The 23060-nt window shown below is 53.6% G+C and overlaps 1 protein-coding gene across 1 annotated transcript in view; it reads left to right on the forward strand.

Annotated features, from left to right (window-relative positions):
• The window catches only part of Exoc3l2 (exocyst complex component 3 like 2), a 31669-nt gene extending 11687 nt beyond the window's left edge, over positions 1-19982 (forward strand). Inside the window, exons 3-12 of the mRNA XM_051162530.1 lie at positions 746-1337; positions 3543-3654; positions 5299-5400; positions 5497-5597; positions 6519-6629; positions 8161-8296; positions 12991-13113; positions 13570-13725; positions 15492-15613; positions 19179-19982. Coding sequence (XP_051018487.1) covers positions 746-1337; positions 3543-3654; positions 5299-5400; positions 5497-5597; positions 6519-6629; positions 8161-8296; positions 12991-13113; positions 13570-13725; positions 15492-15613; positions 19179-19473 — 1850 coding nt within the window. The 3' untranslated portion in view covers positions 19474-19982. The remainder of the gene's footprint in view (positions 1-745; positions 1338-3542; positions 3655-5298; positions 5401-5496; positions 5598-6518; positions 6630-8160; positions 8297-12990; positions 13114-13569; positions 13726-15491; positions 15614-19178) is intronic.
• The last annotated feature ends 3078 nt before the right edge of the window (positions 19983-23060 follow it).

A 23060-nucleotide genomic window follows, 5' to 3' on the forward strand; every position in this document is an offset into this window, starting at 1 on the left:
AAGACATTTGTGTATCCAGAATGGCCTCAAACTTGCTCTGCAGCCAAGCTAGACCTTGAACTCTTTTGGTTTGGTTTGGTTTGGTTTTTGGTTTTTCGAGACAGGGTTTCTCTGTGTAGCCTTGGCTGACCTAGACTCACTCTGTAGACCAGGCTGGCCTCGAACTCACAGTGATCCTCCTGCCTCTGCCTCCCCCGTGTTGGGATTGCAGGCAGCCCCTCCCATTTTTTTCTGTCTGTCTGTCTCTGTTTCTCCCTCCCTCTCTCTGTCTCTGTCTGTCTGTCTATTTATCTGTGTGTCTGTGAGACACAGCACACATGTGAAATCAGAGGGAAACCCTGCAGGAATAAGTTCTACCACGTGGGTTCTGGGGATCGAACTTGGGTCCTTAAACTTGGCAGCATGCACTTTTGCCCACTGAATCATCTCACCTGTTTTTGTTTGTTTGTTGTTTTGGTGTGTGTGTGTGTGTGTGTGTGTGTGTGTGTGTGTGTGTGTGTGTGACACGTTCTCACTCTGAAGCCGAGGAGTGCAACTGCCGAATTTAAGGGCAAGTGTCACCAGGGTTGACACTTTTTGGGGAGGAGTAGTGGACCTGTCTCGAGCCTTTACACTTTCTCACTTCGGGTTCCCGCACACTTTCTCTCTCTCTACAGACACACACACACACACACACCCTTTGATGTTGAGGGTTACGGAGGACCTGCTCCCCACCCCTCCCACCCACCCGCTCTCTCCACTACAGTGCTGGAGATCCTGAGCCTGATCCAGAGGCGCGAGCTGGCGCGGGCGGACGAGCACATCCTGGAGCTGGAGGCGGAGGCGCCGGCGGAGGCCGAGGCGGGCGCGGGGCGGCGCGCGCGGGACGTGGCGCTGCTGTACGAGGCGCTGCAGCGCGAGCTCTGGGCGCTGGTGCGCGAGGCGCTGGCGGCCCCGGGGCCCGGCGTGGACGCGGTGGCGCAGCTGGGGCGCGTGTTGCTGCAGGAGGAGGCGGCGGACGCGCGGCGCGGCCCCGGGGCGGCCCGCAAGCTGCGCGCGCGCTGGGCCGAGGCGGTGGCGCGCGCGGCGCGGGAGCGGCTGGAGGAGGCGGCGGCGCCGGGCGCGCGCGGGGCGCTGGCCGGGCAGCTGGAGGCGCTGCGCGCGCGGCTGCTGGAGGACGTGGCCGCCGTGCGGGGCCGCCTGGCGCCCGCTTACCCAGCGGGGCTGCGCGCCGGCGCCGTCTACCTGCGCGGCTACCACGAGGCACTGGCCGAGTGGCTCGGGGCGGCCGCGCGCCGCAGGCTTCCGCTGGCCGATCGCTACGCGCTGCTGCACTGGCACCACCAGGTGTACCCTAGGTGAGCCTGGGGGCGCCCCGGGCCCCGCTTACCTTACCACTTCCCCCACTCCCAGACACCTTGTTTGAGGTATTGGATTTAGGGATAAGGTCTCGTGTAGTCCAGTCTGCCTTGAAGTTTTCGGAGACAGGGTCCCACTGTGTAGACAAGTCTGGCTTTGAACTACGATCCCATTGACTCTGCTGCTTGAGGGCCAGTATAAAAGCAAACACTGCCACGCCCAGCTTTCTTTCTTTCTTTTCCCCATTTTTGTTTATAAGCATGTGTTTCTGTGCATACGTATGTGCCCAGGCATGCGAGTGCTTGAAGAGACCAGAAAAAGGCACTTGATCCCCCCTGAGAGCTGGAGTTACAGCCAGGTGGAAGCTGCCCACTATGGATGCTGGGAACCTCTGCAAAAAAACAAAAAACAAAAAGCAAAACAAACAAAACAGCAAAGGCTCTTAACCACTGAGCCATCGCTCCAACTCCTCCCCCACCCCACCCCCAAATAATCAAGCCTCGGATACATTTCACTGGCTGCTGTACTGACACCTTGCAAAGCTGACCTTGAACCACTGACCCTACACTGCCTACCTCCTTTATTCTTTCATTCCGTTTCTTGTGATTAAAGCAAAACAAAACACGCTGACCAAAAGCAACTTAGGGGAAGAAAGGGTTTATTTCAGGACAGGTCACACAGTCCTCACTGCTCCTCACTGGAGGAAACCAGGGCAGGGACTTGAAGGCCCGCTGGCTAGCACACACAGCATGACCTCTGACAGCTGAGGGTTGCTGCTGGCCCCTCAGCCTACGCCTACAAAGCTACAAAGCTCAGGACCAGCGGCCTAGGGGATGGGACCACCCACAGTGGGCGGGGCCCTCCTAGGTCACTTAACAATCAAGACGCTCGCCCATAGACTGATCTGAGGAGTTTCTTAGTTGAGGAGTCACCTCTCTGGGTTCAGGACGTCCCTCGTGCTGCGATCACAGGTGTACACTACAACACTTGACTTAGGAGACAGGCCCTAGCGAATGTGGGACCATCTGTATGGTGTTGACCCTTACTGACTTTATCTCACTCCCGTCCACCCCTGCACCGGCTTTGTTGATTGTACCAGTCTCAGGCGCTTCAATACGGAGCCCTTCTTTATTCACCCAGTTCTAGAGTCTTCCAGCCTCTAAGTCTCCACGTGGACTATCCTTGTGGAGGACATGGAGGGAGGGATACAGGGCTAACTCCGCTAGGTTATGCATTATAACCTGAGGAAGGAAGAGGTCAGCCCCCTCCAAGTCACACATCAGAGAATGGAAGGTTGGAACAAAGTGGGGATTGCGGACCACGGCATAGTCACACTCATTTGCACTCTCAAGCAACTGAGAGGCAGAAGCAAGAGGATCATGAGTTCAAAGTGAGCCTGGGCTATATAGTGGGCTAGCCTGGGCTACACAGTCTCTTTGGGGGAAAATTTTTGTTTTGTTGCTTTTTGTTTTTTGAGACAGGGTCTCTCTGTGTAGCCTTAGCTATCCTGGACTCGCTTTGTAGACAAGGCTAGCCTCTAACTTTGTTTTGTTTTTTAAAAGGTCAGAATACTGTCATTAATAGAATAGGAAGGCAAAAGCTGGTAGCCTTTAGAAATCCTGTCGGTGAGGTCTCAGACTATCCATGGCAGGTAGAGGCTGGATATTGGCTCGGAAAGCTCTTGGAAGCGATAAGGCCTGGGCCAAAAATCAGAGGAAGATGGCATTTCTGAGCAGGAAGATCCCACAAGGGAAAATCTTGTGAGGGTGGGTGACGGGGGGGGGGGGATGGAGTGGGTGATGACATCACTGGGATCCCTTGAAAGGGGCGAGTGTGGAGCTGGGTTGGGAAGCCCCGCCCCCTGGGCTAGGTGAGACTAAGTTAGCCAGGTAAGGGCCGGGACTGGGGGAGAGGGGGCCTCTCCCTCCGCCAGGCAAAGCTGATCCTCGTCAGCTCATCAAGCCTGAACTTGACAGCTCCATCTTGCCCGGACACCATCCATCATGGCAACTAACTCAGAGTACCGGAGCCAAAGGGAAACATAATTCTAAACACTTCCTTTGAGGGATGCGAAAGGCTGGCCCGAGAGAGGAAGGGAGTGGCCCAGGGTCGCCAACACTGAGGGCTGTGGGGACACACGTGAAAGGGCAAAGCCCAGCCCCCACCTCTCACAGACCTCTCTGTCTCCTACTTCTTCCTCCCAGGGAGATCCTGGGCCTGGTAGATTTGGTTGCCTTGGAGAACGGGGAGCTGGGGCCCCTCCTGTCTGCTGGCACTCTGCGAGGTCTGGAAGATGAGTGTGTCACCGATGTGAAGGTACCTAGGACTTGGCCACTTGGGATGGGGAGGGACTCTGGAGAAAGAAGGAAGTCACGGTGGGCTTGGAAGGGAGTTCCCCCTGCTCACTCACTACTTTCATCTCTCCTTCCCTGTGACCTGAGTTGTCTAAAGGCATTGACACCAAATCCACGGCAGACCTTCCTTCCTTCCTTCATCTCTCTTCCTCCCTCCTACTCTACATCTTTTTTTTTTTTTTTTTAGAGACAGGGTTTCTCTGTGCAGCTCTGGCAGTCCTATGTAGACCAGGCTGGCCTTGAACTCACAGCGATCCACCTACCTCTGCCTCCCAAGTGCTGGGATCAAAGCTACCATGCCCTTTTTTGGTTTTTCGAGACAGAGTTTCTCCTTGTAGCTTTGACTGTCCTGGACCTGCTTAGTAGACCAGGCTGGCCTTGAACTCACAGAGATCCGCCTGCCTCTGCCTCCAGAGAGCTGGAATTAAAGGCGTGTGCCACCGCGCCTGGCCCGTAGGATTCTTTTTTTTTTTTTAATATTTTATTTAATTTTAATTTATGTGCATTGGTGTGAGGATGTCAGGTCTTGCAGTTACAGACAGTTGTGAACTGCCATCTGGTTGCTGGGAATTGAACCCGGGTATTTGGAACAGCAGACAGTGCTCTTAACCACTGAGCCATCTCTCCAGCCCCAGGATTCTATCTTAAACAAAACAAAAACAAGCAGTTAATGATGGGTCAGCTGGAACCACACATGTCAAGCTACTCTCACTTGTTGAACTGCAGACACTCTGCTGGACCAGAGAATCAGATGTGCAAACCACTAGAGTTCTTTTTGTGCCACTCAACCCATATAGTGTTGGGATGGAACAGGGGCATTTTGCAAAGGCTCTACCACTGAGCCACGCCCCAGCCCCTCACTGGGGATTCTAGGCAGGGGCTCTACCACTGAGCCACGCCCCAGCCCCTCACTGGGGATTCTAGGCAGGGGCTCTACCACTGAGCCACGCCCCAGCCCCTCACTGGGGATTCTAGGCAGGGGCTCTACCACTGAGCCACGCCCCCAGCCCCTCACTGGGGGATTCTAGGCAGGGGCTCTACCACTGAGCCACGCCCCCAGCCCCTCACTGGGGGATTCTAGGCAGGGCCTCTACCATTGAGCCACACCCCCAGCCCCTCACTGGGGGATTCTAGGCAGGGGCTCTACTACTGAGCCACACCCCCAGCCCCTCACTGGGGATTCTAGGCAGGGGCTCTACCACTGAGCCACGCCCCCAGCCCCTCCCTGGGGATTTTAGGCAGGGGCTCTACTACTGAACCACACTTTAACTTTTAACTTTTGGCTTGTTGTTGTTGAGGCAGGCTTTCTCTGTGTAGCCCTGGCTGTCCTGGAACTCACTCTGTAGAACAGGTTGGTCTCAAACTCAGAAATCTGCCTAGCTCTGTCTCCCAAGTGTTAGGGTTTTAGCATGAAGTCCTAGACTCCAAGACCAGGAAGATGGCTGGGATTTCTGGCCGGCTTCTGTTCCCAAGCGTCCTGTTGACCTTGGAGTGTGTGGGTTGAGCTCAGAACTTTATGGTGAGGCATCAAGGTGAGGATGGGTGGAAGGGAGAGCAAGGTCCCAGGCTGCCCCTGACTTCTGCTGGTTCAACCCCCCTGTTGCAGGCCCAGACCCGAGCAGCCCTTCTCCGCGTGCTGCAGGAAGACGAGGAACAGTGGGGCAGCATCGACTACCGGCCCAGCAACCTGGCGCAGGATGTTTGTGAGGTAGGTGGGAGAAGGGAATTGCCTGACGCCATGTGAGGGGAGGAAGGGGCACCGAACCCCATGATGTGTTTCTTTTTCTCCTCCTGGTCCACACAGCTGCTGGAAGAGCACACAGAGAGAGCACCCCACATCAGTCAGGAGTTCGGGGAGAGGATGGCGCACTGCTGTCTGGGAGGGCTGGCAGAGTTTCTGCAGAGGTAACAAGCAATGGGGTCTGAGGGAACTAGGCATTGGTTTCCGGTTCCCACTGAGCCGGTCAGGATGAAAGGCTGTTAAGAGTGTGTGCCAGAGGGCTTGAATTCAATCCCAGTACCCACGTGAGGTAGCTCACAACTGTCTGTAACTCCAGCTCCAGGGGGATCCGATGTCTATGGTCTCCCCAGGCACTGGCACCCATGGACACAGAGACACATGCATGTGCATAATTAAAAATAAGATGAATCTTTAAGGAGAAGAAAGTAAAGAAAGGCAACAAGAATCCTGGAGGCGTGGCTCAGCAGGGGGACATTTGCATAAAATCCCCTGGTGAGAGGCTGGGGCCATGGCTCAGTGGTAGAGCCCCTGCCTAGAATCCCCCAGTGAGGGGCTGGGGGCGTGGCTCAGTGGTGTAGCCCCTGCCTAGAATCCCCCAGTGAGGGGCTGGGGGCGTGGCTCAGTGGTAGAGCCCCTGCCTAGAATCCCCCAGTGAGGGGCTGGGAGCGTGGCTCAGTGGTAGAGCCCCTGCCTAGAATCCCCCAGTGAGGGGCTGGGGGCGTGGCTCAGTGGTAGAGCCCCTGCCTAGAATCCCCCAGTGAGGGGCTGGGGGCGTGGCTCAGTGGTAGAGCCCCTGCCTAGAATCCCCCAGTGGGGGGCTGGGGGCGTGGCTCAGTGGTAGAGCCCCTGCCTAGAATCCCCCAGTGGGGGGCTGGGGGCGTGGCTCAGTGGTGTAGCCCCTGCCTAGAATCCCCCAGGGAGGGGCTGGGGGCGTGGCTTAGTCCTAGAGGGGTTGCCTAACAGTCTTTGGCTTTATTCTCTAGCTCTTGGGGTGGGTGACAGCAAATAAGACGGGTCAGAGATGCTGGGGAGCAGGGTCTGTTTTGATTGACAGGCTCAGTGCCCATTGCCCCGTCTCCTGTCAGCTTTCAGCAGCGAGTGGAGCGATTCCACGATAACCCAGGGATCCGAGAGCTGCCGTCTGACACCTACATCAGCAGGACGATCTCGCTGGTCAACTGTGGGCCCCCCCTGAGGTGAGAACACCCATACGGACCGTGTGTGGGAGTCTTGGGTACCAGCTGAACTGAGGAAGTATGTTCCTGGGTGGGCACCATTGAGCTTGGTGCAGTAGGTTCGGGGGTCCGGGGGGCGGGGAGCACACATGGAACTTTAGGGGCATCGGATCTGGGGGACGGTGCGGGTGATGCCAGTGCCTGTCCAGGGTTTGGCACTCAGGCATTTACGGAGGCTATTGATGCGTTAGGGTTGGAGACATACAGAGGCTATACTCAATAAATGACTAATGAAATCGCTCATGAAGGGCCGAGCGCAGAAGCCCAGCAGCCATTGCGAAAGCCGGACATTGCGTCGCTAGGGTGGGGCATCAGAGTGCCGAGGCTCTTGTCTCAAAACATAAGGCTGGGTCTGGAGAGACGGCTCAGTGGTTAAAAGAACACTGGCTGTTCTGCCAAGGGACCAAGGTTCGATTCCCAGCACCCACCCACCCAGGCTCACGATTGTCTGTAGTTCCAGCTCCAAGGGATCTGACGCCCTCTTCCGGCCTCCAGAGGCGCCAGACACAAAGGTGGGCAGGGATATACATGCAGGCAAAACACCCATTCTCAAAAGAAAAAAGAATTTTTTTTGGAAATTTTTTTAATTTGGTTTTTTTTGAGACAGGGTTCCTCTGTGTAGCCCTGGGTGCCTGGTCTGTCTTTGTAGACCAGGCTGGCCTCGAACTCACAGAGATCCGCCTGCCTCTGCATCCTGAGTGCTGGGATTAAAGGCAGCATCACCAAGTCCAGCTTCCATTAAAAAAAAAATTTTTTTTTAAGCAATTGAAGAAGACACCTGATATCACCTGTGGCCCCCACATGTGAATGCAAATATATATATATATATATATATATATATATATATATATATATATATATATATATATTCCTGTGTATATATGTCATATATAAACATATGTACATAAAATATACACACATGTGTTATATAATATAGATATAACCTGCACATATATATGTTATATTATGTTTATATTGGTTTTCTTTTCTATTAGCTTGCTTTAAATTGCATTTAATATTTGGAACAGGGGCCAGGTGTGGTGGCGCACGCCTGTAATCCCAGCACTCAGGAGGCAGAGGCAGGTGGATGGCTGGCATTAAAGGCCCGTGTGCCACCACTGTCTGGCTACAGCTTCATTCTTTTTTTAAAAAATAATTTATGTAATTTTATTTTAGCGTGAGGGTGTCAGAGGCATTGGAATTAGGATTAGAGACCGTTGTGAGCTGCCATGTGGTGGCTGGGAATTGAACTCGGGTCCTTTGGAAGAGCAGACAGTGCTCTTAACCGCTGAGCCATCTCTCCGGCCCCACTCAAGCTAGTCTTCAAGTCACTCTGTAGGCCAGGCTGGCCTTGAACTGTGTGTACATGCCCTTGCGTCAGCCTCGTCAGTGACTGGAATCATAAACCTGCTAGCCCAGACCCAGCCGGTCCCAACAGGGGCCTTTGGGGGTGCTGGCAGGCCTTGCCTCTGACCCCCGTGGATCCTTGCAGGTCTCTGGCTGAGCGACTGGCCAGGGTGGGGCCCCCTGAAAGTGAACCGGCCCGAGAAGCTTCGGCCATCGCTCTGGACCGTGTGACCCGACTCTGCCATCGCGTCCTCTCGGAACTGTTGTTCCAGGAACTACAGGTGAGTGAATCAGGGGACTAGGGTGGGGCTGTGCCAGGGGATGTTGGCAACACTTCCCACACCCCGCAGTTCCTTCTAACCCGTGATTCAGTGTTCGGGGAAGCGGGGAGGGCTGGGGTTGATGGCCCTGTTGGAACTGATTGAGAGGGGAGGGGGGTATAGGAAGGAAGAGGGGGGAAGATGTGGCTGAGTGGGGTGGACAAAGCTGCCCGTGTGAGCTGGGCCTATGTAGTGTGTTCCCCGCCAAGGTCCCACAAATTCAGGCCTCTTTATGTCCCAGAGCCTCTTGAAATATTGTGAGCAAGCCGGGCGGTGGTGGTGCACACCTTTAATCCCAGCACTCGGGAGGCAGAGGCAGGCGGATCGCTGTGAGTTTGAGGCCAGCTTGGTCTACAAAGTGAGGCCAGGACAGCCAAGGGTACACAGAGAAACCCTGTCTCAAAAAAAAAAACAAAAACAACAGCAACAAAAAGGAATACTGTGAGGAAGTGAGTAGTGAGATGGGTAAGATGCTATGTAGACATCAGGGAGGCAAAAGCCATTCAGTAGATGGTACAAGCAGAATCGGCACGCCAGAATTCAGCCCAGACTCAGAGCCCTGGCAGAAAGAGCCAGAAGCCTTGCATGGCCCCCAGGCCCACTAGCGGGCTCTGCTGAAACCTCACATCCTCGGGCTTCTGAGCCTCCATTTCCCTGCACCAGCACGCCTGCTCCTTAACGCTTTCCTGCCCCCAGGTCCCAGGCCTCTCAGTTTCCTCTGCTTGGGTGCTTTCTCTCAGATAGCCCTGCGCCTCCCACTCCTCCCTTCTTTCAAACCTTAACTCAGACATCTCAGTTTTACGAAGAAGTTCTGACACTTAAAACAGCACCTAGAGCCCGGCGTGGTGGCGCACGCCTTTAATCCCAGCACTCAGGAGGCAGAGGCTGGTGGATCGCTGTGAGTTCGAGGCCAGCCTGGTCTACAGAGTGAGTCCAAGACAGCCAGGGCTACCCACAGAGAAATCCTGTCTCGAAAAAAATATAAAATAAAACTAGTACCTTGGTGGGCTGCAGAGATGGCCCAGCGGTTGGGAGCACTGACTGTTCTTCCAGAGGACCCAGGTTCAATTCCCAGCACCCACATGGCAGCTCACAACTGTCTGTAACTCCAAAAATCTGACACCCGTAGACATACAATGCACATAAAATAAAAATAAATAAATTAAAAAAAAAATACTAGTACCTTGGCTGCATGCCCGGCTGGCAGAGCACATGTATAACCGCAGCCTTCAAGAGGCCAGGCTAGTCTACATAGTCCAGGTCAGCCAGAGCTACAGAGACAGCTACTCTCTCGAAAATAATAAATAAATAAATAAATAAATAAATAAATAAATAAATAACCAAGATAGATAGTGACTTGTCTAGGAAGGCTGAGGCAGGAGGATCCCCTGAGCCTGGGAGTTCAGAGTCAACATGCCCAGTATAGTTCTACCCTCATCTGTTGCTGTATAGGAAGGAAGAGGAAGGAGGAGGAGCCCTGGAGTATGCCAGTGCTGTTGGTTTCTCACCCAGAACACTTACTGCAGCAGCATATGCCAGAGCTTTGCTTTCCTGCCCCTTTAAGGAGCTGGGGACCAAGCTCAGGGCTTTCCACACTAGGCAGGGGCTCTACCACTGAGCCACGCCCCCAGCCCCTCACTGGGGGATTCTAGGCAGGGGCTCTACCACTGAGCCACGCCCCCAGCCCCTCACTGGGGGATTCTAGGCAGGGGCTCTGCCACTGAGCCACGGCCACAGCCCCTCACTGGGGGATTCTAGGCAGGGGCTCTACCACTGAGCCACACCCCAGCCCCTCACTGGGGGATTCTAGGCAGGGGCTCTACCACTGAGCCACGCCCCCAGCCCCTCACTGGGGGATTCTAGGCAGGGGCTCTACCACTGAGCCACGCCCCCAGCCCCTCACTAGGGGATTCTAGGCAGGGGCTCTACCACTGAGCCACACCCCCAGCCCCTCACTGGGGATTCTAGGCAGGGGCTCTACCACTGAGCCACATCTCCAATTCATTCTCACTGAATCCCTGTCTCACTATGTTGCTCAGGCTGCCTTGGAACTTAGAAATTTACCTGCCTCTGCTTCCTCAGGGGGAAAATAAAGGAGTGCACCCCGATGCAAGGCCTGATTCCATTTTTGGATTCGTGGGCTTGAGGTGGGGTCAGGGACAGGGTCTCTCTATGTAGCCCTGGCGAGTCTCACCCTTCCCAAAGCCAGGATTCCAGCCCAGAGAAGTCTGTGGCCTTCATCCTTACTTACATTGTATATTTTGAGATACAAGATTAGAGGCACAGGAAGGTCTGAGAAAGCTGGTAGATAAGGGAGGAAGGGAAGGAGAGCGTTTGGGAGATAAGACTGGCATGGGATCACGGAGGAGGGACGGCAGAAAGGGAGTCAGACAGCCCACGCGCGTACTCAGCCTGTACAGTTGCAGAGCTGTGCTCCAGTACTGGCGACTGTGTGTGTGTGTGTGTATGTGTTTATGTATGTGTGTTTGTGTATGGATGGGTATGTATGTAGTTGTATGTATTTGCATGTTGTGTGTATTTGTGTATTGTGTGTGTACATATATGTGTATGTATGTGTGTGTATACGTGTGTGTGTGTGTGTGTGTGTGCATAAATTCTGGCATATGCCAGGCAGGGTGGGAACTTGACGCTCTCCCTCCCCTATTTATTACGTACCATGGGCCCCTTGTGTTGCCAAGGGAAAGCTGACCCTCCTCACACCCCGAGCGGCCTGTTTGCTCCAGCCCTGCTCTTCAGGCCAGCCTTATCCCTATAACCTCCATCATGCACCAGCCTGGGCTTTCGGGTCGCAGAGCTCCCAGAACACACTTACTGAAGGCCAGGCTTGGCCTAATTGTGTGTTGTCACTTTCGTCAAAGTCCCAGTGAGCTCATTTCCAGAGTCTGGAGACTTGAGACGCTGGAGCAGGAGGGCCCTAAGATGGAGACTAGCCTGGGCTGCACAATGAGACCCTGGCGCAACATAAAACATGTAACCTGGCGTGGCGGCACAGGTCCCTAATCCCAGCCCTTGGGAGGCAGAGGCAGCCGGATCGCTGTGAGTTCGAGGCCAGCCTGGTCTAGAAAGTGAGTCCAAGACAGCCAAGGCTACACAGAGAACACCCCCCCCCCCCAAAATACATAGAAATTGGCTATGGTGTTATCTGCCTATGATCCTAGCCCTCAGGAAGTGGAGGCAGGAAAATCAGAAACCCAAGATCACCTCTACTACATAAGAGTTGGTGGTTAGCCTGAGGTAGGTGAGATTCTGATCACAAAAAAGGACTAGGATAAACCGCAGTGCTGGAGCAACTGAATTAGAAATGATGATGAAGCCAGGGAGTGGTGGCACACGCCTTTAATCCCAGCGCTCGGGAGGCAGAGGCAGGCGGATCACTGTGAGTTCGAGGCCAGCCTGGTCTACAAAGTGAGTCCAGGATAGTCAAGGCTACACAGAGAGACCCTGTCTCAAAAAAAAAAAAAAAAAAAAAAAAAAAAAAAAAAAAAAGAAAAAGAAAAGAAAAGAAAAGAAAAGAAAAAAAGAAGAAGAAGAAGATGTTGATGAAGCTGGATTGGTGGCCCACGCCTTTCACCCCAGTGCTCAGGAGGCAGAGGCAGGTGGATCTCTGAGTTCGAGGCCAGCCTGGTCTACACAGAGAATTCTAGGACAGCCAGGGCTCCACAGAGAAACCCAAAACTATGATGGCGATGATGAAGATGATGAACAAAGCTCTGAAAGTCCTAGTCGGTTTTGCAGGACGATGCCCAGCTTTTGTTCTTTTGAAATAGGGTGTCACTATGTCTGGAACTCGCTTTGTAGACCAGGCTGGCCTTGAACTCACAGCGATCCACCTGCCTTCCCCTCCCGAGTGCTGGGATTAAAAGGCGTGCACCACCACGCCCCGCTATGGGTCTCCTGTTTTCATTTTGCACTGAGACCGGAAAACAATCCATTGATCTCTGCCCTGGTTCTCACAAGCTCACGGCTGTCTGAATTCTGCACCTTTGAGGGAGTTTTAACCCTCCTCTTCAGTTCACCTTCCTAACATCCCCCCAGTCCTCTAAACCAGTGGATTTTTTCCTTCAGAAAACCTTTTTTTTTTTTTTTTTTTTTTTTTTTGGTTTTTCGAGACAGGGTTTCTCTATGTAGCCTTGGCCATCCTGGACTCGCTTTGTAGACCAGGCTGGCCTCGAACTCACAGCGATCCGCCTGCCTCTGCCTCCCGAGTGCTGGGATTAAAGGCGTGCACCACCAAGCCCGGCTCAGAAAACCTTTTTTGTTTTTGTTTTGCTTTTGTTTTTATTTTTGTTTTGTTTTTAAGACAGAGTTTCTCACTTGGTAGACCAGGCTGGCTTCGAACTCACAGAGATTCACCTGCCTTTGCCGCCCCCCCGCCCCCCGCGGAGTGCTGGGATTAAAGGCGTGCCCCACCCTGCCTTTAAGTAAAGTGCCCCCAGCCCATGGTGGTGGTGCACTCCTGAAATCCCAGGATTTGCAGGCAGAGGCCCAGAGATTTAAGAATTCAAGGCCAGCCTGTCCCGCCCGCAATCAAAAGGGAGGGGAAGAAAAGTTCTCCTAAGAGAAGTGTGGGAGGGTAGAGGGGGGAGGGTAGAGGGGCGAGGCTGACATCCTCCCCTCCACACTGTCCTACCCAGCCGCACTTCAACAAGCTGATGCGAAGAAGGTGGCTGAACAGCTCCGAGGCTCTGGATGGAGTCGTGGGCACGCTCGGCGCACAGGCCCTGGCCCTGCGCAGGATGCAGGACGAGCCTTACCAGGTGCGCTGGCGGGGACAGAGATGCCCCCCCCCCCCCAATGCTCTCCTCCTGGGGAAGGGAGAGCCTACGAAGTGGGGTGTCGGTTTTCTGGGACCAGGTAGCTGGCTCCTCATCTTGAGCCTGCAAGAGGGAGGCGTGCCCCTGAGCGGGGCCAGGCTGGGGCCTCTGCAAGGAAGACTTTGGGAAAGCCTGGGCTAAGCCTTGGGTGGGGCACGGTTTAGGGACAGTGGTGTGTGTCCGATCTGATTAAGGTTAAGGTAGGATGAGGGGACCTGTAAAGGGTCTGGTTGTAGAGAAACTGGGCAGTATGTGAGAAAATGAAGGTTCACGTTGGAGGGGCGGGGTCAGGAGTGTCCCGTCTGGGTGGACATAGCGTGGAACGGGGTCTCCCCCACCCCCGTGAGCCTGATGGATGGGAGCGGTAGGGACCTTATCCTGGCCTCCCACTGTGCCCAGGTGCTGGTGGCTGAGCTGCACCGGCGGGCGCTGGTTGAGTATGTGCGGCCACTGCTCCGCGGGCGCCTGCGTTGCCGATCTGCGAGGACTCGCAGTCGCGTGGCCGGGAGGCTCCGCGAGGACGCGGCGCAGCTGCAGCGGCTGTTTCGGCGTCTGGTGAGTGCGAGGCTGGGCTGGGAAAGCCGGGGAGGGGGGGGTTGGCAGGTGGATGGGGGGGCGTAAGGGCTGCGGGAGGGGGCAGGGGGCACGGGGCGGGGGCGGGGGGCGCTTGGTTTGGCTGGCTGGACAGGGAAGGCAATTGAACCTGCGTGTGATGGTGCACACCTGCCACCAGGGTCGAGAGCCCTGGCTGCTCTTGCAGAAAACTCCCCGCGCACCCCACCCCTACATGGCAGCTCATTGCCGGCTGTAACTTAACCAACACTGGCTTCTGGCTTCTGGGGCCCCGTGCATCCACACAGAGAAAAGACCCATACATTTAAAATAATAATTTTTGTTTGGTGGTTTTGTTTTTTTTTTGTTTTGTTTTTGGATGTAGGGTGTTTCTGTGTAGCCTTGGCTGTCCTGGACCAGACTGACCTCGAACTCACAGAGATCTGCCTACCTCTGCTGGGATTAAAGGCATGGGCCACCATTGCCTGGATGGTTTAGTGGTGTTTTTTTGTCTTGTTTTGTTTTGTTTTGTTTTGTTTTGTTTAAGACACGGTTTCTCCGTGTTAGCCTTGGCCTGGCCTGACTATTTTTAAAGAGAAAAAAATACCCTAGGTATGGTAATCCTGCAGTCACAGCACTGAGAAGGATGAGGCAGGAAAATCATGATTCAGAGGCCAGCCTAGTCTACATATTTGAGTTCCAGGCCAGCCAAAGCTAGGGAGTGAGACCTTGCATCCAAAAAATTAAAACAAAGAATCTCCGAATCCAAGATCGCCAAATCCAAGAACTTCAAGTCCCAAATCTTATTCTTGACAGTTGTCAGGGCCGAGCGTGAACTCCCCAGCTGCTCCTAGCGGGATTCATCGCCTGTGTCCTTGGGATTTCCCCCCACCCCTATTTATTGAAACATTTTCAAGATAACTGCTGTGGATTTGCAGGCAGCCCTAGGAGAGCGCACAGGCAGTCCTTCCAGCCTTGTTAGCCATGGTTTTCTGCATGGTGACGCTTTGCACTTTTTTCTTTTGGTGGCAGTGCCGAGGATGGGACCCAGTGCCTTCCTCACACATGCTGGCCCTCAGCCCCCACTTGGAATAGCTCTATCTTACACTTCCCTGCCCCTTGAGGAATTGACCAACCCAAGGCCTCAGTTTACCAAGTGTATGCGCCCGACCTCTTGTTTCTTTCGATAGCCTCTAGATACCTAGAGTTGGCATTTGTGTTTGTTAGGTTTTGTCTATATGTTTGGTTTTTGGTTTGGGTTTCTAGAGCTCAAGATGGCTGAACCCTAGCCACCCCCGCTTCCAACTCCCAATGCTGGGACTATTGGTATATGCCACCAAATATGGATGGAATAGGTTATGTTTGTTTGTTTGTTTTGAGACAGAGTTTCTCTGTGTAGCCCTTGGCTGTCCTGAAACTCACTCTGTAGACCAGGCTGGCCTCGAACTCACAGAGATCTGCCTGCCTCTGCCTCCTCCCCAGTGCTGGAATTAAAGGCGGGCGCCACCACCGCGCCCCCGGTTTGCCAGCCTGCAGGTTTTAAATCCTGTTACCCAAGCCTGGATTATCTGCATAAACTCAGATTAGATTATATAACACGGGTTCTCCGTCATATAAGCAAGGGCTATAGCTAACCCCTCACCACTCTGCTTTCTGAGCCCTTAACACTTGGGAAAGAGTAGAGAGCCCTAGGCAGGAGCAGGCTCAGCACGGAGGCGGAACTGGGGTGGTGGGTGCATTGGGTGACCCCGAAGCTCTTGTCCCCACAGGAGTCCCAGGCTTCATGGCTCGACCAGGTGGTGCCACATTTGGCCGAGATCCTGCAGTTGGAGGACACCCCAAGCATCCAGGTGGAGGTCGGCGTGCTCGTGCGCGACTACCCAGACATCAGGTGAGGCGCAGGCAGGCCCGGGTCTCCTTGGCATCCGTCCCAGCGTTTCCTGGCTTGCGCCAAGGCAGGGTGGCGGCGAGCGTGTCTGACTGCTGTTTCCTGCTGGGACCAGGGCATTCTTAATACGATTTCCCTCCTGCCGCCCGCCGCCACCGCCACCAGGGCTCGCAAACAAACAAGCGGCCACAGGAAGCCCGGGGCAAGGGGGGGGGGGGTGGGGGGGCGCAGGCCGCCTGGCGGCAGGAAGGGCTGGCCCTGCAGGGAACCGCCGGGGACACGGGGACACACACGGGCATGTGGGCGCACACTCAGGGGACAGCAGCGGGCACGTCGGGATTTAGGTGGGCCACCTCCTTTTGTTGAGATCTTCCCGGAGTCTCACCCTCTTTGTCCGCTGCCCAGGGATGGCAATACCCCATGTGACCTGATTATGGGAATTACAACTTCATGATACAGTTTGACAATAAACAACTGCAGCCCGGCGGTGGTGGCGCACGCCTTTAGTCCCAGCACTGGGAAGGCAGAGGCAGGCAGATCGCTGTGAGTTCGAGTCCAGCCTGGTCTACAAAGGGAGTCCAGGACAGCCAGGACTGCACAGAGAAACCTTGTCTGGAAAAATAAAAGAAAACAAAAGCCAGGTGTGATGGCTCATGCCGCCCCCCCAAAAAAAGTCTTAAATGCTTAAATGACAGATAGAGAAGTGAGGGGCTGCGGGGCTCAGTGGTAGAGCCCTCACCTGGTATACATACACAAGGCAATGAGTCCCATCTACAGCACCACAAGGGGACTGTAAAATTGGTCAAAGTAAGGTGGTGGTTGTTATTATGATTATTATTTAGCAATGAAAAATAGGGCCTGGAGAGATGGCTCAGAGGTCAAGGGCACTGACTGCTCTTCCGAAGGTCCTGAGTTCAATTCCCAGCAACCACATGGTGGCTCACAACCATCTGTAATGAGATCTGGTGCCCTCTCTGGTGTGTTGCTGTACATGCAAACAGAACACTGTATACGTAATAATAAATAAATCTTTTTTTTTTTTTTAAAAAAAGAGTCACACGGGAGGCAGAGGCAGGTGGACTGCTGTGACGTAAGGGGAACTGATTCACCTAAGATGTTCTCTTAGGCAGCCTTTAATCTCAGCACTCGGGAGGCAGAGGCAGGCGGATCGCTGTGAGTTCGAGGCCAGCCTGGTGTATAAAGTGAGTCTAGGACAGCCAAGGCTACACAGAGAAACCCTGTCTCAAAAAACCAAAAAAAGAAAGGAAAAGAAAAAGAAATAACCTGCAGAATGCAGGAACTCCATCTTTCTCAAGTGACATAGTTAGAATGTGGAAAGCCAGGACCAGCAGACTGATTTCACACTCAGGACAGGCCACGGCCACCTATGAGTGACGGAAGGCGGGTCTAATGAAGTAGCAATGGGAGGCGTGGCTTCCTGGCACTGTGGTGCTGTGGGGGTGAGGTGGGAGCCCGTCTAAATTCCAGGCTTGACAGCTTGGGGTGATGGGAGAGGATTCTGCCCCAGAGGTCTATGGGGTTTCAAGGGCTCCAAGCATCCCGTGTGTGTGTGTGTGTGTGTGTGTGTGTGTGTGCGCGCGCGCGCGCGCGTGTGTTCTGAAGTTGAAGCAGAGCTTCAATCTAAGGCTGAATTCAGGTACAGTTGAATGGTCCCATGTTAAGATGCTAAGCTGGGCTTAGAGCTGGGCTATGGGCTGTGATGATGGTGATTTGGTTTTTTGAGACAGAGTTTCTCTTCTTTGAGCCCTGGCTTTCCTGGAACTCACTCTGTAGACCAGGCTGGCCTCGAACTCACTGAGATCCACCTGTCCCTGCCATCCAAGTGCTGGGATTAAAGTCATGCGCCATCCCGCTCAGCATCTTTATTATTATTGTTGTTGTTGTTATTATTATTACTATTATTGTGTCAGGTAGGAGCACACATGCCACAGTGCACATGTGGAAGTCACTGACACTTTGCAAGGGGCCAGTTCATTTCTCCCACCATGTAGGTCTGGGGGATTGAATCCAGGGGGGCCCTCAAGTTTGGTGGCAAGTGCCTTGAAACATCTTGCCAGCCAGCCCTGGTTTGGGGTTTGTTTGTGTAGCCTTGGCTGTCCTGGACTCACCTTGTTGACTAGGCTGGTGATGAACTCACAGCAATCCGCCTGCCTCTGCCTCCCAAGCGCTGGGATGTTTGTTTGTTTTGAGGCAGCCCCAGTTGGCTTCCCAATGTGCGGCAATCCTCCTGCCTCAGGGCTAGGATGAGGGATGAGGGGTGTGATCCGGTCACACCAGGTTGGGAGGTTTGTTTGGAATCAGGTAAGTGAAGTTTCTAGCAGCCTGGATCTAGGATGAGGGCTTCTAGAGTTAATGGGCTTCCAGCACGAGGTGCCTCGTTTGGGGGGAGTGTCAGGAGTGACAGGTGAGTGTTCTGGAGGACGAAAGCTCCAGGATGATGCATGTGTGAAGAGACAGTGAGGTGAGGGTTGGGGGGGGGAGGTGGGGGTCAGTGGTGGGAAGCTTCCAAGCCTGGCCTGCAGAGATAGAGGGCTAGGATTTAACGACGGGGTGACGCTCTTAGGCTGAGTGAGGACAAATGAAGCCACCGGGAGGAAAGTGACCAGGAAACTAAAGTGTTTGCTGAGGTGTCCAGCAAGTGCAAGTGCATCTGGAGACAAATCCTGTGTGTAAAACTCCCTACTCAGGAGACTGAGACAAGAAAATCAGAAGCCCATGCCAAGCCCAGGCAATTTAGTGAGACACTGTCTGAACATAAAACCTAAAAAAAAAAGGGGAGGGGGGTCGGGTGGCTAGACGCACAGTTTAGCAGTAAAGCACCTGCCTAAATTCCCCAGTATGGGGCTGGGGCGTGGCTCAGTGGTAGAGCCCCTGCCTAGAATCCCCCAGTGAGGGGCTGGGGTGTGGCTCAGTGGTAGAGCCCCTGCCTAGAATCCCCCAGTGAGGGGCTAGGGGTGTGGCTCAGTGGTAGAGCCCCTGCCTAGAATCCCCCAGTGAGGGGCTGGGGTGTGGCTCAGTGGTAGAGCCCCTGCCTAGAACCTCCTAGGTGTGAGGTTCTTTTGTTTGGTTGATTGTTTGTTTGTTTTGTTTTGTTGTTTTTTGAGACAGGGTTTCTCTGTGTAGCCTTGGCTGTCCTGGACTCACTTTGTAGACCAGGCTGGCCTCGAACTCACAGTGATCCGCTTGCCTCTGCCTCCTGAGTGCAGGTGTGAGATTCTTGCTTCAGTCTCCATTGCTGTAAAAAATTCTATTAAAAAGGAGACCGCTGTGGGGAATTAGGGTGAAGACTGAAAGCTAAATTAATGAGGATTAGAGACGTTGAACAAAAAGATTCTATTACTGGGCTTGCAGGTGAGGATTCTGGAAGATTCTACATGGAAATTTTGGGAATGTCTGCAGGAGATTGGGACAAGATGACACAAGGAAATGTGACAAAGAGTTCGAGAGTTCAAGCGGGGGTGGGGGTGAGGGGGGGTGCGGACTGATGGGCTGGGTACCTGTCTGGGTCTCAGGACTCTCAAGTACCTCTGTGTTTCTTTCCCACCAGGCGGAAGCATGTGGCAGCCCTCCTTGACATCAGAGGTCTTCGCAACCCCGCTGCCCGTCAGGAGATCCTGGCGGTGGCTCGGGACCTGGAGCTATCTGAAGGTGGTGCCCTGTCACCCCCTCGAGATCGGGCCTTTTTTGCCGACATCCCTGTGCCCCGTTCATCTTTCTGCCTCGGCCTCCCTCTGTTTTGGGGACGCCTCCCTGTGTCCCGGCTGGCTAGGCCCAGTCTGGCTTGTCTGCCCCTGCGGCCTCGTCCTCCATCGACGCCAGTTAGAAGCAGAGCAGAGCGCTGAGGTTCCCGGGGCGCCCCGGGTTGCTGCTGAGGCACCCTCCTTCCTTCCACATGACTCCCTCCCTGAGCCACAGAGCTCTGGGATGGCAGGTCCCCTAGATATCCCACCCAGCCAGTAGCATCCCCTTCGGAAGGGAAACTGAGGCCAGAACCATGGAAGAGTTAGTTCCCCCTAGGCTGCCGGAGTCATTCCTAGCACCCTCCCTTCCCCCATGGCCCAACATGGCTGGTGGGGAGCCTTCTGGAAGGCTCTTACAGAAATATCTCAGCCCCGCCTTTTCTCCCCCAACCTCAAGGTCTGGCCCCAGTCCAAGATTTTAAGAAACGGTAGACACTTAGAATAAAGAGGTTTCTATTTAACACTAGGAAGGGCTGAGTCCCAAGTGTAGGAGAGGGAAGACAGGGCCCGGGGCCAAGCACTCCTTGCACACACCCAAGGCCACCAGGGCTGGGGTCCAACTCCAAGGGAAAACAGCGAACATCGACAGAAGCACAGAAGGCCAGACACTATGTAGTTGATACCGTGTGGTTCAGAGGCCAGCGCTTTCTTGACCACTCTGAGCCAGACGCCACTATTTTATCTATCCCAGCGGCTGAGGAGGTTCTCGGTCCTGCTGTTGCCACCTTGGCAGGGCCCACCCCCACCCCGCCCCCATCCATGCTTAGCTGGGGAAACCTTGTCCAGAGAGGAAGGAGCTTGGGGTGGGGGACTGGGGGGACAGGGTTGGGCTGGCGGCATCCAGGGCGCCTGCCTCGGTTGATGCAGGCAAAGTCTCAGGGGTGGGAAAAATTCCAGCCTCTCAAGCTGGAGCCTAGCCGGATCCGAGTCCCCACAGAGTCCTTGAGGTCACCTCCCGCCTGACCTCTGCCCCTCCGGCCTCAGCTGGACAGCTCCGTGATGGATGCTTCCTGGCCTGGGCTGTGTTTTATTTTATTTTATTTTATTTTTTCCCCTAAGAAGTCAGAAAGAGGAGGCAGCCAGGGGTCAGCCCCTGGGGCCAGGGTTGGAACCTCACGCGAGTCTGGACATTGGCAACAAGAGGGGAGCTGTAGACTCTGGGGCCCCCATGCTGTGTGTCTGCAGAGGGAAAGCTGTGCGTCTCTGGGCTCTGCTTCCTGTCTCTCCTGGGAAATTGCTTAACTTCTCTCTGCCCAGGCCTCTGGTAAAGAGGCCCAAAGGATGTTGCTCCTCCTTCCTCGACCTTCTGAAAGTGACACCTCAATGTCGTTGAGGTACAGGAGAAGGGAACTGACTGGGAACTCTGCTGTGTTGGTAGGCACTTGCACAATTACACACGTATTTAATCTCAGTGTGGTCATCCTTTGTCTTTTTTTTTTTTTTGCCTTGCAATCTCATTCAAACTCGGCTTTCTATCTCATCATTCAAATGTGGTTTTCTCAGGGCTGGAGAGATGGCTCAGCGGTTAAGGGCACCACTGTCCGCTCTTCTGGAGGTCCTGAGTTCAATTCCCAGCTACCACATGGTGGCTCACAACCATATACAATGAGATCTGATTCCCTCTTCAGATGTGCGTGAAAACAGAGCCCCCGTAGACATAAAATAAAAAAAAGTTTTAAAAAGGAGCTTTCTCCTCAGGCTCGCCACAGCAGGGGGTGTGGTTCCCAGCAGTCAGGTGCGGAGGCAGAAAATACAGAAGCGTATTAAGGCCAGGCTGGACTCCACCTCAAGACTCCATCCGACAGAAAAAGGGTGTGTGTGGAATCAGTGAGATGGCTTAACAAACCGAGTGGGATCCCAGGACCCACGTGGTGGAGAAAACGGAGCCCTAAGTGTCCTGACCTCCTACACACACACACACACACACACACACACACACACACACACACCATGTAATAACAAGTACAATGTAGATTGCCACTGCACTTTTTGATTAAGATTTTACTATGTAGGCCAGGCTGGCCTTGAACTCACAGATCCGCCAGCCTCTGCCTCCTCAGTGCTGGGATTAAAGGCGTGTGCTGCCACGCCCGGCTTCTATCACTTATATTTACAGTCAGACTCCTGTCTCCAAGACCAACCATACTGTTTTGTTTGTCCAGATTGGGGATCTCAGGTAGCTTTGGCTGGATTTGAACTCACTCTGTGGATGAGGACGACCTTGAACTTCTGATTCTCCTGCCTCAGGCTCAAATTACTGGCGTGTGTCAATATCCCTGGTGTATTAGACAAGTAAGCGCTCTGTCTCCTGAGCCAAGACCCCAGCCCTAGAATATGATTTCTTTCTGGAGACAGGGTCTCTGTGTAGCCCTGGTTGTCCTGGAAGTCTGCGTAAACTAGGCTGGCCTCGAACTCACAGAGCTCTGCCTCCCAAGTGGGTATTAAAGTTGGTGGTGGGGTATCTCCACCTCTGTCACCACCACCACCATATCCGGCTACAGACAAGATCTTGCTATGTAGCCTAAGCTAGCTTAACTCTTAATTCTCTTGCTGCAGGCTCCTGCCACGTACTGGGATTATGGGCACGCCCCACCTTCCTTTTAGAGATCTTTATGTGGTCTTGGTTGGCTTGAAACTCTGCAGCCATTGTCTGCTATGTCCAGCTTTGTATGGCACCCGGCACACTCCACTCAAAGTTGAAACTACCTAACTGTCCAATAACTGACACATGGGTAAATAAAATGGGGCATATACTTGTGCCAGGCAGTGCCATTTGCCAATAAAGAGACATGACAAGCCAGCGGTAGGCATAGTGGCACGTGTTTAACTAACTTGGGCCAGGCGGTGTTGGCGCACACCTTTAATCCCAGCACTCGGGAGGCAGAGGCAGATGGATCCCTGTGAGTTTGAGGCCAGCCTGGTCTATAAAGTGAGTTCAGGACAGCCAAGGCTACACAGAGAAACCCTGTCTCGAAAAACAAAACAAAACAAAAAAGTCCAACTTGGAATGCTCAGTAAGAGAATTATGGGTTGGGGGCCGACCTGGTCTGCATAATGAGTTCTGAGTCAGCCTGGGCTACAAAGTAAGTTCAGGACAGGCAGGGCTACACAAAGAGACCCTGTTTCCAAAAAACAAAACAAAACAAAAAAACCCTGTTCTATGAAGCCAAGCAGTGCTGGCGCACGCCTTTAATTGCAGCACTAGGCAGAGGCAGGTGGATCTCCCTGAGTTCAAGGCCAGCCTGGTCTACAGAGTAAGTTCCTGGACAGCCAGAGCTACACAGAGAAACCCTGCCTCAAAACAAAACAAACAACAAAAACCTGCTAAATGATAAATAAATCTTTAAAGAGAGACAGAGAGACTAGAACCAGATGCAATTCAGATTAGCTTTGAAAATATCTCCCTAGGGCTGGAGAGATGGCTCAGAGGTTAAGCGCACTGACTGCTCTTCCTGAAGTCCTGAGTTCAATTCCCAGCAACCACATGGTGGTTCCCAACCATCTATAATGTGATCTGATGCCCTCATCTGGCCTGCAGGTGTACCTGCAGACAGCACTGTATACATAATAATAAATAAATCTTTACAAAAAAAAAAGAAAATATCACCCTAACAGAGGTGAACTGGTGATGCCAAATACAGAGCAAGTTTTGGCTCCGATGGGCCTGACCAATGCTGGTAAAATAAATG

Source organism: Acomys russatus, chromosome 19 (genome assembly GCF_903995435.1).
Source record: "Acomys russatus chromosome 19, mAcoRus1.1, whole genome shotgun sequence".
In the NCBI taxonomy this organism is placed as follows: domain Eukaryota; kingdom Metazoa; phylum Chordata; class Mammalia; order Rodentia; family Muridae; genus Acomys; species Acomys russatus.